This window comes from Topomyia yanbarensis, chromosome 2 (genome assembly GCF_030247195.1).
Source record: "Topomyia yanbarensis strain Yona2022 chromosome 2, ASM3024719v1, whole genome shotgun sequence".
Taxonomy (NCBI): Eukaryota; Metazoa; Arthropoda; class Insecta; order Diptera; family Culicidae; genus Topomyia; species Topomyia yanbarensis.
Window position 1 is genome coordinate 193,836,416 of NC_080671.1, and position 15,790 is coordinate 193,852,205.

Below are 15,790 nucleotides of genomic sequence, written 5' to 3' on the forward strand. Positions count from 1 at the left end.
CCTTCTCTTGGCATGGTTGCATCGCATGCCGTTATCACTTCGTCTGCACTGAAGTCAATGTGATTGCACTCACGCATCAACGCCTCGACGAAGGCTCCTTTGTCGAACTTCGTCGTTTTCCAGCTCCGCTCGTTTGCTTAACTCATACGCGCTTACGACTGCCTATTGCTTCCGATAGTGTACCGGATCGCTTGGCGGTCGCTGTGGGTGTACCCCTCGCACACGCTTCAATTTAAACTATCAACAAGCCCGGGGCTGCAGCAGGTAACGTCGATAACTGAATGTTGTCCTTCGTGGCGGTAGGTGCTAGTTGTACCATTCTACGTTCAGCTTTGCAAAGGCCTCGAGTAGACTACTCCCCCTTGAGTTGGTAAAGTAGCTGCCTCATTCTACTTCTCAAGCATTGAAATCGCCGGTTATTATGACAGATCTCCGATCGATCCTACAGCTTATCGAGCATTTCTGTGAATCGATCGGTAGTCCATCCGCTTCATCCGCACGATAAACCACTTCCTGAAATGTATATCTCCCCGTCGTCCAAATCGCCGCTGATTTTGCGTTATCAGGTATCCAGTTTCCATCGCTGGCCGGGATACGGTAAGGCTCCGAAATGATAGCTATATCGTATTTAGACTCCGCTACAGATTGCCGCAGCAAGTGTTGTGCTGTGTCGCAGTGGTCGAGGTTGATTTGCGTTACCTCAACTGTGACTGCAGTTGCAGTCGCCTGCTTGAAGGCCGGACATCGTGGGCCTCCTGTAACGTGGTTGTTACCTTCTTCGGCTGCGCAGATTAAACATCTTGGAGCCTGCTGGTAGTCTTTTACCATGTGGTCTTCTTTCCCACACCTTCTGCATAATTTGCTCCTGTCAGGCCCACTGCAGTTTCTCGCCAGGTGGCCGAACTCTTGACACGTGATGCACACTTCTTGTTGCTGAGAGACACTCAATGGACATACCGACCAGCCAACTTTGATCTTCCCAATTTTAAGTGCCTTGTTCGCTGCTTCGACTGGAAACCTAACTGACGCCGCTTGCGTGCCGAAAGGTCCCTTCCTCATTCGGATCATCATCAGCACTTCTCCAAGATCGGACTGTTTTTCCAGAGCTTCTCTTAGCTCTTCTTCCGAGGATATCTCATCCAGGTCCTTACATTGGATGGTTGCCTCCGGGCACAAGTCTCTTACTTTCACCGCTTCACCCATAGCTTTCTCCGTGAGCTCTTTATAAGTAGAGCTGTTTGACTTCGGACTCTTTTTCAGTTCCAGAATCATCTCTCCGGTGCGGGTGCGCCTGATTTTCTTGACATTTGAGCCTAGCTCCTTGAGTACCGGGTGTGTTCTCATTGCGCGCAGTACCTTCTCGAATGAGTCGTCGTCAGCTTTGACTATGAGTGCTGCACCTTTACTTTGTCCCTTGAGAAGCTTTCGCTTTTCGGATCTATCCTTATTGTTCACCCTCCATTTTGTGCTGCCGACAACTTCCCATTAGGTGTTTTTATCCACGTTGGTGGCTGCTTCGTTCGCTACGCGTACCACTGCACCGGGAGCCTCCTTGTGTTTCTGTGAACCTCCTGGTCCTGCATCACCTGCAGAAGCTCTTGGCCTCTTCGGTGTAGAGAGGGACGTCCCGTGGGGTTTGTCTTTCACCTCGTGAGATTCCCTCACTTTCGGTGGTACCAGTGCACTATGGTCCCAAAGCTGTATTTAGGAAGACAAAACTGTTTGCGCCAAAACCATTGGTTTTAGATATATAGTATCTTCGGCAAACTTTCTTAGAACTTTCTTACCGATTTTTTTATATTAGTTGAATTGGGGTGGTCCTTGTGGTTAGGGTCTTCAAAGTATCAAATTCTTAGTTATGTAAAATTCAGCTACATAATGTTCTACAAAGTTATAAATCAATCAAATTGAAGCAACTTTTCTGAAGAAACTATGTGACTATCTCTAATGGTTCATGTGCTATGATTTTTGCAATATTTAAGGTAGGGTAGCTCTTTAAAAATTGGTTTCTATTAATATCTTTTTATGTGTTAATTTCTCGCTAATACTTTGTTCTAGAGGTTTTTAGAACTTTTGTAAATACATATTTTTGCCGAAGCAATAAAGTTTCTATCTCTTTTGTTTGCATAGTTACAGGCGATTTTCAAAACAAAAATGGTTTTTTTCAAAGCTATATATCTTCCAACATTGCAAATGGATTTTCAATCTTTTAATTTCATTTGAATGATTGAAACTTTTGTAGTTTTGGGTGAAAAAAACTGCGAGAGCGTTATTTCTGTAAAATAAATAATTAATTTTTGAAATTGGTGTATTGTGCAACAAAAATCGTTCATAACTTTTCAAATAGACGAGATAATAACTTTGTTGCTTTAGCAGAAATCTTCGCCATGCAAAGTTCTAAAAGTGCTGCAAACAAAGTATTTACGATAAATCAATGTATGAAGTGACAAATGAAAAATAGTGATTTTAAGAGATCACGTTTTCATCGCTCAATCTCTTATGGTAAAATCAACTAAGAAATAGTCAATGTGTGTTATAATGAAAATCTATTGAATATGTGACACTGTTTGAAAACACAACAATTTACCGTACAACTACATGTTAGCGTGAATTCACAATAGTGTTAATAGCGTACTATAGTAAACTCTAAATAAAAGTTATCTATTACGGGGCCAATAAAGCAAGTACCGCATAGCTAGGGAATTATGCTTTATGAGTTATTTTACCAGTTCACGGTTAGCGATTTTCAGACCTCTTACTTTTATTTATTTTGAAGTAACAAAAAATTGAGAATCTACCCACAGTCGTCATTATAATTAATTTATACTTTCAAACATTGCATAAATGTTGGAAAAGCACAGGGGAAAGAGGGTAACAGTGGAACTATGAAAACAATACGCTTTCATAGTTCCACTGTTACCCTCTTTCCCCTACAATAATTTACGCTGATATGAATAACAAACTCGTTTCAAGATTTTATTTTAAGATAACAAGACGTGAACTAAAACATTTTCTTTCTAACACTCGTTTTGAGCACTAGTCCAAACCAAAAAGGATTTACTTAAGTGAGCATAGATAACTTTTGTTGGCCGAATTAGGATTAACGATAGTTTGCAGCTCTACTGTAAATCCACTCTACTATTTAGATGTACGGTAGATTGTTCTTTCAAAAACGTTTATAAATCCAATAAAATTGCCATGCCATTCGGTATTATCACACTCAATGACTATTTCTCAGTTGATTTTACCATAAGAGATTAAGCGATGAAAACGTGACCTCTTAAAATCATTATTTTTCATTTGTCACTTCATACATTGATTTATCGTAAATACTTTGTTTGCAGCACTTTTAGAACTTTGCATGGGGAAAATTTTTGCTGAGGTAACAAAGTTATTATCTCGTCTATTTGAAAAGTTATGAACGATTTTTGTTGCACAATACACCATTTTCAAAAATTAATTATTTATTTTACAGAAATAACGCTCTCGCAGTTTTTTCACCCAAAACTACAAAAGTTTCAATCATTCAAATGAAATTAAAAAATTGAAAATCCATTTGCAATGCAAGCTTTGAAAAAAACCATTTTTGTTTTGAAAATCGCCTGTAACTATGCAAACAAAAGAGATAGAAACTTTATTGCTTCGGCAAAAATATGTATGTATTTACAAAAGTTCTAAAAACCTCTAGAACAAAGTATTAGCGAGAAATTAACACATAAAAATATATTAATAGAAAACCAATTTTTAAAGAGCCACCCTACCATAAATATTGCAAAAATCATAGCACATGAACCATTAGAGATAGCCACATAGTTTCTTCAGAAAAGTTGCTTCAATTTGATTGATTTATAACTTTGTAGAACATTATGTAGCTGAATTTTACATAACTAAGAATTTGATACTTTGAAGACCCTAACCACAAGGACCACCCTAATTCAACTAATATAAAAAAATCGGTAAGAAAGTTCTAAGAAAGTTTGCCGAAGATACTATATATCTAAAACCAACGGTTTAGGCGCAAACAGTTTTGTCTTCCTAAATACAGCTTTGGGACCATAGTGCAGTGTTTGCATTATTTCCAAGGACTTCTTGGCCATCAACAGCTCCTTTCCGGTTACCTCTGTTTTCTGCTGCAAAGTTCTCCATTCCTTGACGGTCAATCCGAGGATACCTTGAATCCTCAGGAACAGTGTCTTGATGTCCTTGTGCACATTACTCCTTTGTCAACAAACTCGGCAAGCTTAGTATTTTCAATTTGGCGCTCCCCTCCTGCTTTTGCTTCTTCTGTTGAAGCTGCTGCTGCTGGTGCTTTTGAGGGTGCTCCTGGTGTTGAAGCTGCGGGTGCTGTTTCCCCTGGTCGTGCTGTTGTTGCCAGGCCCGATGAGAGGGGGGGGTCAGCCAGGGCAATTGCCCTGGGGCCCGGGTCGTCTTTGGGGGCCCGCGTTTTTAACCGGTAAATGGGCGAACACGTCCGGTATTCATAAAAGAGCAATAAAAATATCAATAGTAATTTCTTTGTAATCATTCGTCTTATTAAATTATTGTATGATGGAAGCGTAAAAATGAAAACTTTATTTGATAGTTGGCATTTGTTAAAACAAACGTTCTTAAGGGAATTGTCTACTTTGTGTACAATTTAAAAAAGCGAGTTTAATTACTTGAATCGAGGAATACACTACGAAATATTGAGAAGCCAATTCAAAGTATGTTCGAAGAAAGCAATAGAGCGTCAAACAGGAATACGAGCGCACGGACAAACGCATCCGTCCTCTTCTACGTTCTCTTCTTTGCTGGTTGTTGGCGTGGAGATACTGGGCGTGATTGTTATTGAGTGAATATTTGTTCCTGTCAGAGTCGTAGATATTGCTGTGTAGTCGTCTGTGGTTTGGCATAAGATAACGGTGTGCTGTTTACGGTTATAGCAGGTGGGTTTTTTGTTCTTTTGCACAAAGTTTTCCGTGGTGTAGTGTCTTTTTGAAAAATTCGTGCATAGGAATCTTCCATGGGTGCATAATCATTAATAAGTGTTGTCTGATGAAACGTCCCATTTTCGGTTGATCCGCATAAAATGGTTACGTATATACAGAAGCATTTTCACCATAAGAACAACATTAGGGACATCCTGGAAAATGCCAAGTTTCAGCTATTATGAAAAGCACTTCTCCGTATCTTGACATAAATTTGCTAATCAGTCAGTCAGGGGTGTGTGGCGATAATTCATGTAAGCGTATCTCTGCACGTAATTGTTTCACTTCTCGAGTAGCTGATCTTACAGAACATTTCCAAAAATCAATAACAACACAATTCGTCTGCAGTCGTTTTCACCGTGTATCTATAGCGGAACGATTTTTAGTTTCTACTCTGGGCGAGATGAGAAGATAGACTGAGCTTAACTAACCGTTGAATAAAATGGTTAATTTTTATATTTTTGTATTGTTATGCACGTACTAGTATTTTCCCTCTAAAAATGCATTGTGTTGAGATAGAACGGTGATTTTGGGTTTCACCAAAGATGCGTGTGAACCCAATTATAATGTGCGAAATAAAGAAATCAAATCAGTTCAGCTCATGCAATAGCAGCAGTGCTCAATTGCCTACTGTACTCACAGTTGTTTTATTTGCGTATGATTACTGTGTTCTGTGTCTATGTTGTTATCGCGTCCCTCATATTCTCACAGCTTACTTATGTAACTAGAAAATCTTTTTGATTTGATAATTTTAAACGAGAAATTTGAGCTGCATCCGATACCTTCTCATTTTGCTTACAACAAAAGCCAAAAACTGCTCCACCGCTACTAACAAATAAATCAATCCATGTGTCGCTTTTTCTGCACAGTAGAAGCAAAATATTATGTTCCAAGCTACTGCGTCGAAAAAAATGAGTGACGATTACAAGCAGCAAGTGGCCTATTGCGGTCAAAATTTATTCCTATTTACTTTTCGAGACTTTCCTTAAGATCTATTGTTAAAAGTACAAATGGAGCTAAAGATGGCCATTGTTTACACCATACAATTTCACCATGTTAGACATAGCATGCTGATTATGTTCCAGACCATCAATGGAACAGAAGCGTTTGTTTCGCGAAACGAAATATATCCGCTCACTGTTAAAATACAAATTCTAAATCCCTCCGTGGGTTGGAAGTATTATTCCTGTTATTGTAGCACCTGCAGATCCTATTTTCCTTACCCCTAACCTTACCACTTCCCAAATCCTTCCCATCTGGGAAATGATGAAAAAACGATTCATGGCAAGGCACAGATGTCCGATCTACATGGGGAATGTGCTATTTGAGCCAGACGCTACTGATTCCTGAATACCTACAAATTTAAAAACTTGTACCTATGGCAATTTTACCCTATTTGGATACCGTGGAATAATTTATTTATTTATTAACAGGTTAAGGCCGAAGTGGCCTGTGCCGTATACAAAAGATTCCTCCATTCCGCTCGGTCCATGGCCGCGCGTCGCCAGCCACGCAGTCTGCGAAGGGTCCGCAGATCGTCTTCCACCTGGTCGATCCATCGTGCTCACTGCGCGCCACGTCTTCTTGTAACGGTCGGATTGCAATTGAGAACCGTTTTCACCGGGCTATTGTCCGACATTCTGGCTAAGTGCCCGGCCCACCGTAGTCGTCCGATTTTCGCGGTATGACAGATGGGCGGCTTCCCCAACAGCTGATGCAACTCATGGTTCATTCGCCGTCTCCATGTGCCGTCTTCCATCTGCACTCCACCGTAGATGGTACGCAGCACTTTCCGTTCGAAGACACCAAGTGCGCGTTGGTCCTCCACGAGCATGGTCCAGGTCTCGTGTCCGTAGAGAACTACCGGTCTTATCAGCGTCTTGTAGATGGTCAACTTCGTACGACGGCGAACTCTGTTCGACCGAAGTGTCTTGCGGAGGCCAAAGTAAGCACGATTTCCTGCCACGATGCGTCTACGAATCTCTCTGCTGGTATCATTGTCGGCGGTCACCAGTGAGCCCACAGTGAGTACACGAACTCTTCAACCACCTCGATTTCGTCGCCACCGATGCAAACTCGAAGCGGGCGGTTCTCCTTCTCTTCTCGTGAACCTCTTCCTATCATGTACTTTGTCTTCGACGTGTTGATGGCAAGTCCGACGCGCTTGGCTTCTCTTTTCAGTCGGATGTAGGCTTCCTCCATCTTCTCAAAGTTTCGTGCAATAATATCAACGTCATCGGCGAAGCCAAGTAGCTGAACGGACTTTGTGAAAATCGTACCACTCGTGTCGATCCCTGTTCTTCTGATTACACCTTCCAGCGCGATGTTGAATAACAGATACGAGAGACCATCACCTTGCCGTAACTCTCTACGTGATTCGAAGGGACTCGAGAGCGTCCCTGAGACACGTACTACGCACATCACCCGATCCATCGTCGCCTTCACTAATCGCGTCAGTTTGTCCGGGAATCCGTACTCGTGCATAATCTGCCATAGCTGATCTCGATCGATAGTGTCGTATGCGGCTTTGAAGTCGATGAACAAATGATGTGTGGGCACATTGTACTCTCGGCATTTCTGCAGTACTTGACGAAGAGCGAACACCTGGTCCGTGGTAGATCGTTCGCTCATGATACCCGCCTGGTACTGCCCCACTACCTCTCTTGCAATTGGTGATAGTCGGCGGCATAGTATTTGGGAGAGTACCTTGTAGGCGGCGTTCAGCAGGGTGATTGCTCGGTAGTTACAGCAATCCAGCTTGTCGCCATTTTTGTAGATAGGACACACGACACCTTCCATCCACTCCTCCGGTAAAATCTCCTCCTCCCAAATCTTGGTAATCACCCAGTGCAGCGCTTTGGCCAGTGGCTCGCCACCGTGTTTTAGTAGCTCGCTTGGTATTTGGTCAACCCCAGCGGCTTTATTATTTTTGAGCCGGCTAATCCCCTCCTGGATTTCTTGGAGATCCGGAGCCGGTAGTGTAATGTCTTCCGCGCGTGCTCCCAGGTGCGTTACCGTGCCATCCTCGTCGTCTGCTGCATCGCCGTTCAGGTGTTCTTCGTAGTGCTGCCGCCACCTCTGGATCACCTCACACTGGTCCGTGAGAAGATTCCCGTTTGTATCTCTGCACATGCCGGCCTGTGGTACGTGGCCCCTGCGCGAGCGGTTCAACTTTTCGTAGAATTTTCGTGTGGCTTTAGCGCGGTACAGCTGCTCCATCGCTTCGCGATCTCGGTCTTCCTGCTGGCGCTTTTTGGTCCGGAAAACCGAGTTCTGCCTGTTCCGTGCCTGTTTATATCGCGCCTCGTTCGCCCTCGTGCGGTGTTGCAGCATTCTCGCCCATGCTGCATTCTTCTCTTCGACTAACTGCTCGCATTCGCCGTCGTACCAGTCGCTTCTTCGGTCCGGGCCCACCGTACCAAGTACAGTGGCTGCGGTGCTACCTATGGCGGATCGGATATCTCTCCAGCCATCTTCAAGGGCAACTGCGCCTAGCTGCTCTTCCGTTGGTAGTGCCACTTCCAACTGCTGCGCGTATTCTTGAGCCACTCTGCCATCTTGTAGCCGCTCGATGTTTAGCCGCGGCGTTCGGCTTCGACGAGAGCTATGCACTGTCGAAAGTGTTGAGCGCAAGCATACTGCAACCAGGTGGTGGTCTGAATCTATATTCGCACTGCGATAAGTGCGGACGTTTGTGATGTCCGAGAAGAATCTACCGTCGATTAGAACGTGGTCGATTTGATTTTTTATTACTTGGTCCGGTGATCTCCAGGTGACTGTGGATATCTATGCGAGGGAAGAAGGTGCTTCGGATTACCATTCCACGGGAGGCTGCGAAGTTCACACATCGTTGGCCGTTGTCATTTGATACGGAATGCAGGCTGTTAGGCCCGATCACCGGACTGTACATTGCCTCCCTTCCTACCTGTGCGTTCATGTCGCCGATGACAATTTTCACGTCTCGCAGAGGGTAACCGTCGTATGTCTGCTCCAGCTGCATGTAGAACGCTTCTTTCTCGTCATCGGGTCTCTCTTCGTGTAGGCAGTGCACGTTGATGATGCTGTAGTTGAAGAAACGGCTTTTGATCCTTAACTTGCACATCCTTGCGTTGATCGGCTGCCACCCGATCACACGTTGGCGCTACTTGCCCAGCACTATGAAGCCGGTTCCCAGCTCGTTGGTTGTACCACAGTTCTGGTAGAAGGTAGCCGCTCGATGCCCGATTTTCCACACCTTCTGTCCCGTCCAGCAAAGTTCCTGCAGCGCCACGATATACCGTGGAATAAGAAGCTGTCGAAATTCGCCTGTCTGGCATGCTATCTGTAGATGTGGCAATATGAGTCAACCGGAGTCTAATAGAAACCACGGACTCACGAGTTTCCCATGGCTGAAGAGATACTAACTCATACTGCACTAGAGGACTTAGGTTTAAAAGGGCCCGGTAGTAATACAAGCCTTGGGGCCCGACGCGGCTCTCGACGGCCCTGGTTGTTGCACGGGTTGGCTTTGCCGTGGTGGTGACCTCTTTAAACCGCTTTTGGCGAAGGCATTCGCCCCGTCTACTTCATATGTGTAAGTTTCTTGCTCCACTCGTTGCACATAGTCGCCTCTCGTGATCTCATGATTATCTATACATACTAATATCTTAGAAGCAAGGAGGTCATGCAAGGGTTGACACTTTCTTTTTGAAAGAAATCGGTTAAGTAGTATTTAAATGGCAGGTAACACCGCAAATTATGTTTTTCCAAAGATGTTCGTCACCGAATCGTTTGTCGATATTTTTGCATAGAAAAATTACAGCATGTTATTGAAATGATATACCGTAATGTACAAAAGTTTTGATCAATTCGCTTCACGGAAAGTTCTAAAAAATTTCGCAAAGAAAGTGTTTTTTACGCTGAAACCCTTATATACCCAAACTTTTAAGCGAGAAAGTTTCTCATTTGAAAAAAATGAATAACTCTGCCATTTTTCAACCGATTTGGATCATAAATAGGTCGTTGGATGCGAAATTAAATGTTCACTCCAAATTTTTAATAAAACAAAGACGCTTCCTAATAAAACTGTTAAGCAATTTTCATAGTTTGAATGAAAAAAATCGTAAAATCATGGTTACTTTCATATAATTGACCCAAAACCGCATAGTACTTAAAAAACATACAATAGCATACCGTTGGAAAGATAATTTCTTCTTCTTTCCACAACGCTTAAAAAATTAAAAATCGGTTGAGAAATGACCACGTAGAAGTTTTTTTGGTGCCGAAAGTTCCGAAAAATCGTGTTTTGCTATAAATCAAGATTTTGGGGGTATTCAACATCTTTCATACATTATTTACTGTGGAGATCCGCAACAACCCAGTGTAATTTCTAAGGGGTCCCTGGTACGAGAAAGGTTGAGAACCGCTGTTATAGACTATTTTATCAAAGCTACACCAAATTCCAGTATTTTCGAAAAATCATCGGTTTTCACAAAAATCCCCACCAATCCGAATTTCTGGCTACGCCACTGGAATGTAAACTTTGAATCTTACTTTTTAATTTATATAACTCTGAAACCTCCTTTTTTCTCAAACTACGCATGAAAAATATTTTAGAAAAATGCAGGAGAAATTTTTATTCTAAATCACAATATTAATGTAAAAAGTTCAATTCAAATCAAACACCAAACATAATAATATTTTTATTGACTTGAAAATAATCAAATCACAAATCCTCACGTTGCCAACCCTACTCGCCTGTTTCGAGAAGTATGCAGCAGAATTTGAATGAACTGGTGATGCAATGTTTGACAGTCGTTTTTGATTGAAAACATCGTGTTTCTAAATTTAGTCCTCGGCAATTCCTTAGTCTGGTTCAAAGGGAAGCATAGTCTGTACCGTACCGTGAAACAAACTAAATCATTAGAAAATCCTAAGCCGCTGAACTTCACGTTCTTTTGTTATCAATATAAAAGCATTAACTACAAAATTCGAAGTCTTATCTAAAACCTAATTTCTTTTTAGAGCTAATCATAGTTACATGGCATACAAATTTTCCTGGGGAAAACCGAACCTCTCCCATCCATGACTGTATACGAAATGTAACTCACACCCAAGGTGACAAAAGACGTTCTAAGACATCAACGATTCCATGCACGAAACCCGCTGGATGCGTTTCAATATTCAGAATCCGTATTGTGTTCCCTTGTGGCCTGAGGAGTTTTCACTCATCAACGAAGGGTACTCCGAGAGTCTCTAATCTGCTAAATCCAGTCAAACCAAACAAAAAACCAACTTTGTGTTAGAAGGTGAGTATGCTCCCGCGAGGGCTTGAGAAATGGTTTCCATTTTTGCAGCGACTGCGCTTGAAAAGTTTAAACGTACCATCATTGTTTGATAAAAAAAACCTTCGAAGCTAAATTAGGCAAATTTTTACTTCAAAAGTGCTCAAATTTTATGCCTGCTTCACGCCATTGCACTTTGGCTTGGCATGGATTCGGGTGAAGCCAGGTTGTTTTTTCGGTATCCCACCGGGTATGCTGTCGCAGTCATCCTCACCACCCAAGCTACAACCATCGTTGCCCCCACCGCCGCCACCCGTCGTCGTCGTCGTCGTCATCGTCATCGGCGTAATGAAATTCAAGAACATGTTTCGCAACGAAAATGAAAAATACGATTAGATGTAGATAAAGCAGAGACTCTATATTATAATAAAATATTTTCGGTCTACCCGGAGGCGATTTTATAACATGAAAATATTATAATTTTTCGGTACAACAGCAGCATCCAAAGCGGTACCTACTGGCAGCGTTACTTTGGCAGAGAAAACATACCTATCGTGGTGTCACCATCTCACCTCTGGTGTTTTCGGTGGTACTGGGCTGATGTTTGAGGCTGCCGACTTCGCACATCTTCAGCACAGTTGGATTGTTTGGTCAAAACTGCTGGCTAGGATTGAATTGATTGTTGACCGAAATCCTACAGTACTTTTATGGTTTGCTGTGTATGGTAGTGATACTAAATTATTCCGTTAAAAAACAATAGGTAACTAAAATTTCACACCGGCAACCACTGTGCACTACTGTACTTTACTTCACTGCAATATTTTACCACCGGAGGCAAATTTAGAACGCAGACAAAAATAACAAATCAGTTCGAAGGTTATACGAGTTATATGACAGATCGCGAGAAAATGATGCGCTTACCATCATCCAGAGCATGGCGAGGCGGGAAGCAATTCATTCGATTTTCCCGCGGCATTTTGCACTGATTTGTCGCAGTTCGTGCCGGCCTTGGCAGTGTTGGTCTCCAGGCCCACAGGGAACGGCCATCCAATTAGGAAGATGGATCTTTTATCGTTGTTTTGCAGATTTGTTTGTCATACAGATGGTACGACAGAGGAACCCTTTCGCCTCACCTTCCATTCTAGCCGTAGAGCAGGCTAGATAACACTTTTAATCGAATATAAAACATGTTTTAAAAGTCGTGAATTATTTTGCATGGAGGAGGAAACGGTATTCAGAGAATGAGGAAAAAGTTTTGATTGTTTATTTTGACGATAAAAGGCATGCGATCAGGTTAACTGCTTTTTTATTTTGCTTATTAATCAAACGTCCCAAAACGTATGATTATACTCTATTCAGGCTACCTAAAACGAATGGTTATTATGTTCGCTATGGTGATGGGTGTTGATTTAACGCAATTCGTCGTTTTTGCCTTTCTAATATAGAGGATATGCCATCACTATGAAAATCGTCAACCTAATACCTATATTATTCTGTTTTACTGGTTATTGTTCGCGCCTCTGTGCAGCGCTAATCACTGCCAAATAAAATTGTCCACACCATTTCATTATTATCGAGCAACATCTCCAACTAGCAAGAACATTCTCGAATGAACGCCAAATATTCCTTTCGCGCACGATCATCTCACACACAGCAGTAGCAACAACAATAGCAGCAGCATCGATACGCGCGGCAATGCATCATTCTCAACAAGCGTGAATGAGCCAAATATACAATCGCCCGATGCGGAAAGGAGACGAAGAACAATTGATGTGTGACATGGCATCGACAAGCATCGCGGATGAGCCACGCGTTTCTAGAACGTGTGGCGTGTAATATAAATACGCGCGTTCTGCGCATCGCAGCAACCAGTTTCATTTCAACAAGTGTGAAGTACAAGTGAAGAGTATTATTCCAACAAGTAAAGTGTGAAGTACAAGTGACAGAGTGAGTTTCCAAATAAAGTGTAAAGTGTGAAACAGTGCTTTTTGGTCTAATCACATCACATCCAGCAGCAAGTGGTTTTCCACAATACAGTCCACATAAGTTGTTTGCGGTTTGTTTTGAGTGGTCCATCCAAGAGTTTTATTTGTCTGCGGACAAGTGTAAACATATCCAGCCACCAACAGCAAGCTGCAAGTTTCCTACACCAAGGGCCACCCCTAGGCCCGAACATTGGTCCTCTCGAACCGGATATTAGGTCCATCGTTCCTATTGCCACCGTGACTTCTGGTGTGATTAGTGAGTGAAAAAAGTGCAAAATGACGAAAAGAACGCCAGCAAAGAAGGCTACCCCATCGGAAGGTGAAAAAGCCGAAGAGCAACCTGTGAATGCGTTGATCCACAACCGTGGAATGGCGCAACGGATCATCAGCAGAATCAGAAACATCCTGCAGAAAGCTGAAACCGAGCAAACAGAGCTAACACCAGCTCAGATAAAAGTGTACCAGAAAAGTGTTGAAGGTGCATATGTCGAGTTCACTAAGCATCACCAAGAGATCGTAGCCCAAATCCCAACAAGTGAACGTGATGAACAAGATGAGTGTTTCATGCAGTTCGTCGATCTTCATGAAGAAGTTTCAATTTTTCTGGAATCCTGGCTCCAGAATTTCGCCCCACCAACAACTCAGCAGCCGCATCCACCAGCAACCCAACCACCGTTGCTAGTCCAACAGTCTCTTCCTCGTGCAATTCCTACATTTGATGGCAGGTATGAGCACTGGGAAAAATTTAAAGTGATGTTCCGGGATGTGGTGGATCAATCCAACGAATCCAACCGCATCAAACTGTATCATCTTGAAAAATCACTCATCGGAGACGCTGCAGGTATAATAGACGCAAAAACTATGAGCGATGGAAATTATGAGCGGGCATGGCAGCTGCTCGAGGAACGCTTCGAAGATAAAAGACGCATAGTTCATCTACACATTGGAGGTCTCATTAACACGAAGAAGTTGTCCAAGGGGAGCTACGATGAATTACGAACTCTCGTCGAGTCTTTTGTCAGCCATGTGGAGAATCTCAAATTTCTTGGCCAGGATTTCACTGGAGTTTCAGAGCAGATGCTGATTTATATACTGGCTAGAGTGCTGGATGACGAAACCAAGATACACTGGGAGTCAACAATCAAGCGTGGGGAACTGCCTACCTATGACGAAACCATTGCTTTCCTGAAAAACCGTGTCTACGTACTAGAGCGATGTCAAAACCAAACACAACGCAACGAATTTTCCATCAAGCCACAGCATGTCAATCCCGTACCACAAACCACCAAGACATCATTCCATAGATCCTACGCAGCTACAACACAGCCAAAACAAGGACCTCAGTGTGACTTCTGTGGATGCAATCACTTTAATTTCAAGTGTCCGTCATTCAGAAACTTATCGATCAGCCAGCGTTTCGCAATGGTGAGGAGGAAACATATTTGTTTTAACTGCCTCCGAGTTGGACACCGATCGATACAATGTCACTCCACTAAGGCATGCTTCAAATGCAAAAAGAAACATCATACCATGTTGCACTATGATACTCCGTTGCAGAATGTTGCGCCACAGGGAAGTTTTGTAAGTCAACCAACAAGCTCGTCGATAGCATTCGAATCAACCCACAGTGAACGATTTGGTAATGAGCCATCTTCGTGCAACCACTCCCAGTTACAGAAAACTCCTATGCTTCTCACGGCCGTCGTCAATGTGCGAGATTGCAACGGAGGAGTTATTTCTTGCCGCGCTTTGTTAGACAACGGTTCCACGGTAAATTTAATTTCCGAATCAATGGCGAACCGTTTAGGTCTTGAAAGAAAACCAGTATGTATTCCTATTACTGGCATAGGAGAATCAAAAACGTACGCCAAAGACATAATTCTTGCAGAGGTTCAATCCAGAACCAACAATTTCAGCATGGAGATAGAATGCTTGGTTGTTCCCAAAGTAACGGAAGTGATTCCCACAACAAAGATCGATATATCCAATTGGCCGATACCAGCAGGTTTTAAAATGGCGGATCCGCAGTTCCATACGCCCAACCATGTTGACATACTCATCGGTGTATCCAAGTTCTTCCGTTTGCTAAAATCGGGATTCTTCCAAATGGCTGATGACCTTCCGGATCTTCGAGAGACTCATTTCGGATGGGTAGTCGCTGGAGATATAGGAAATTCATATTTGAGACACCCCAGCTCGAAGCTATCAATCCTTCCGATTGAGGACAACCGGTTTTCTAAGTATGAACATCCTAATAATTCTGGGAATCCATCCCAGCCCGGGGGAGTATGTTCGCGCCTCTGTGCAGCGCTAATCACTGCCAAATAAAATTGTCCACACCATTTCATTATTATCGAGCAACATCTCCAACTAGCAAGAACATTCTCGAATGAACGCCAAATATTCCTTTCGCGCACGATCATCTCACACACAGCAGTAGCAACAACAATAGCAGCAGCATCGATACGCGCGGCAATGCATCATTCTCAACAAGCGTGAATGAGCCAAATATACAATCGCCCGATGCGGAAAGGAGACGAAGAACAATTGATGTGTGATATGGCATCGACAAGCA

At 42.9% G+C, this 15,790-nt stretch overlaps 1 protein-coding gene across 1 annotated transcript; it reads left to right on the forward strand.

Annotated features, from left to right (window-relative positions):
- Positions 1 to 13,491: 13,491 nt before the first annotated feature.
- LOC131679965 (uncharacterized) lies at positions 13,492 to 15,543 on the forward strand. The gene has a single exon (XM_058960708.1). It carries the CDS (start codon positions 13,492 to 13,494, stop codon positions 15,541 to 15,543), a length of 2,052 nt encoding a protein of 683 aa, XP_058816691.1.
- The last annotated feature ends 247 nt before the right edge of the window (positions 15,544 to 15,790 follow it).

What these genes read in the sequence shown, in the direction of transcription:
- LOC131679965 (XM_058960708.1), top strand. Translation starts at nt 13,492, where the DNA reads ATGACGAAAAGAACGCCAGCAAAGAAGGCTACCCCATCGGAAGGTGAA.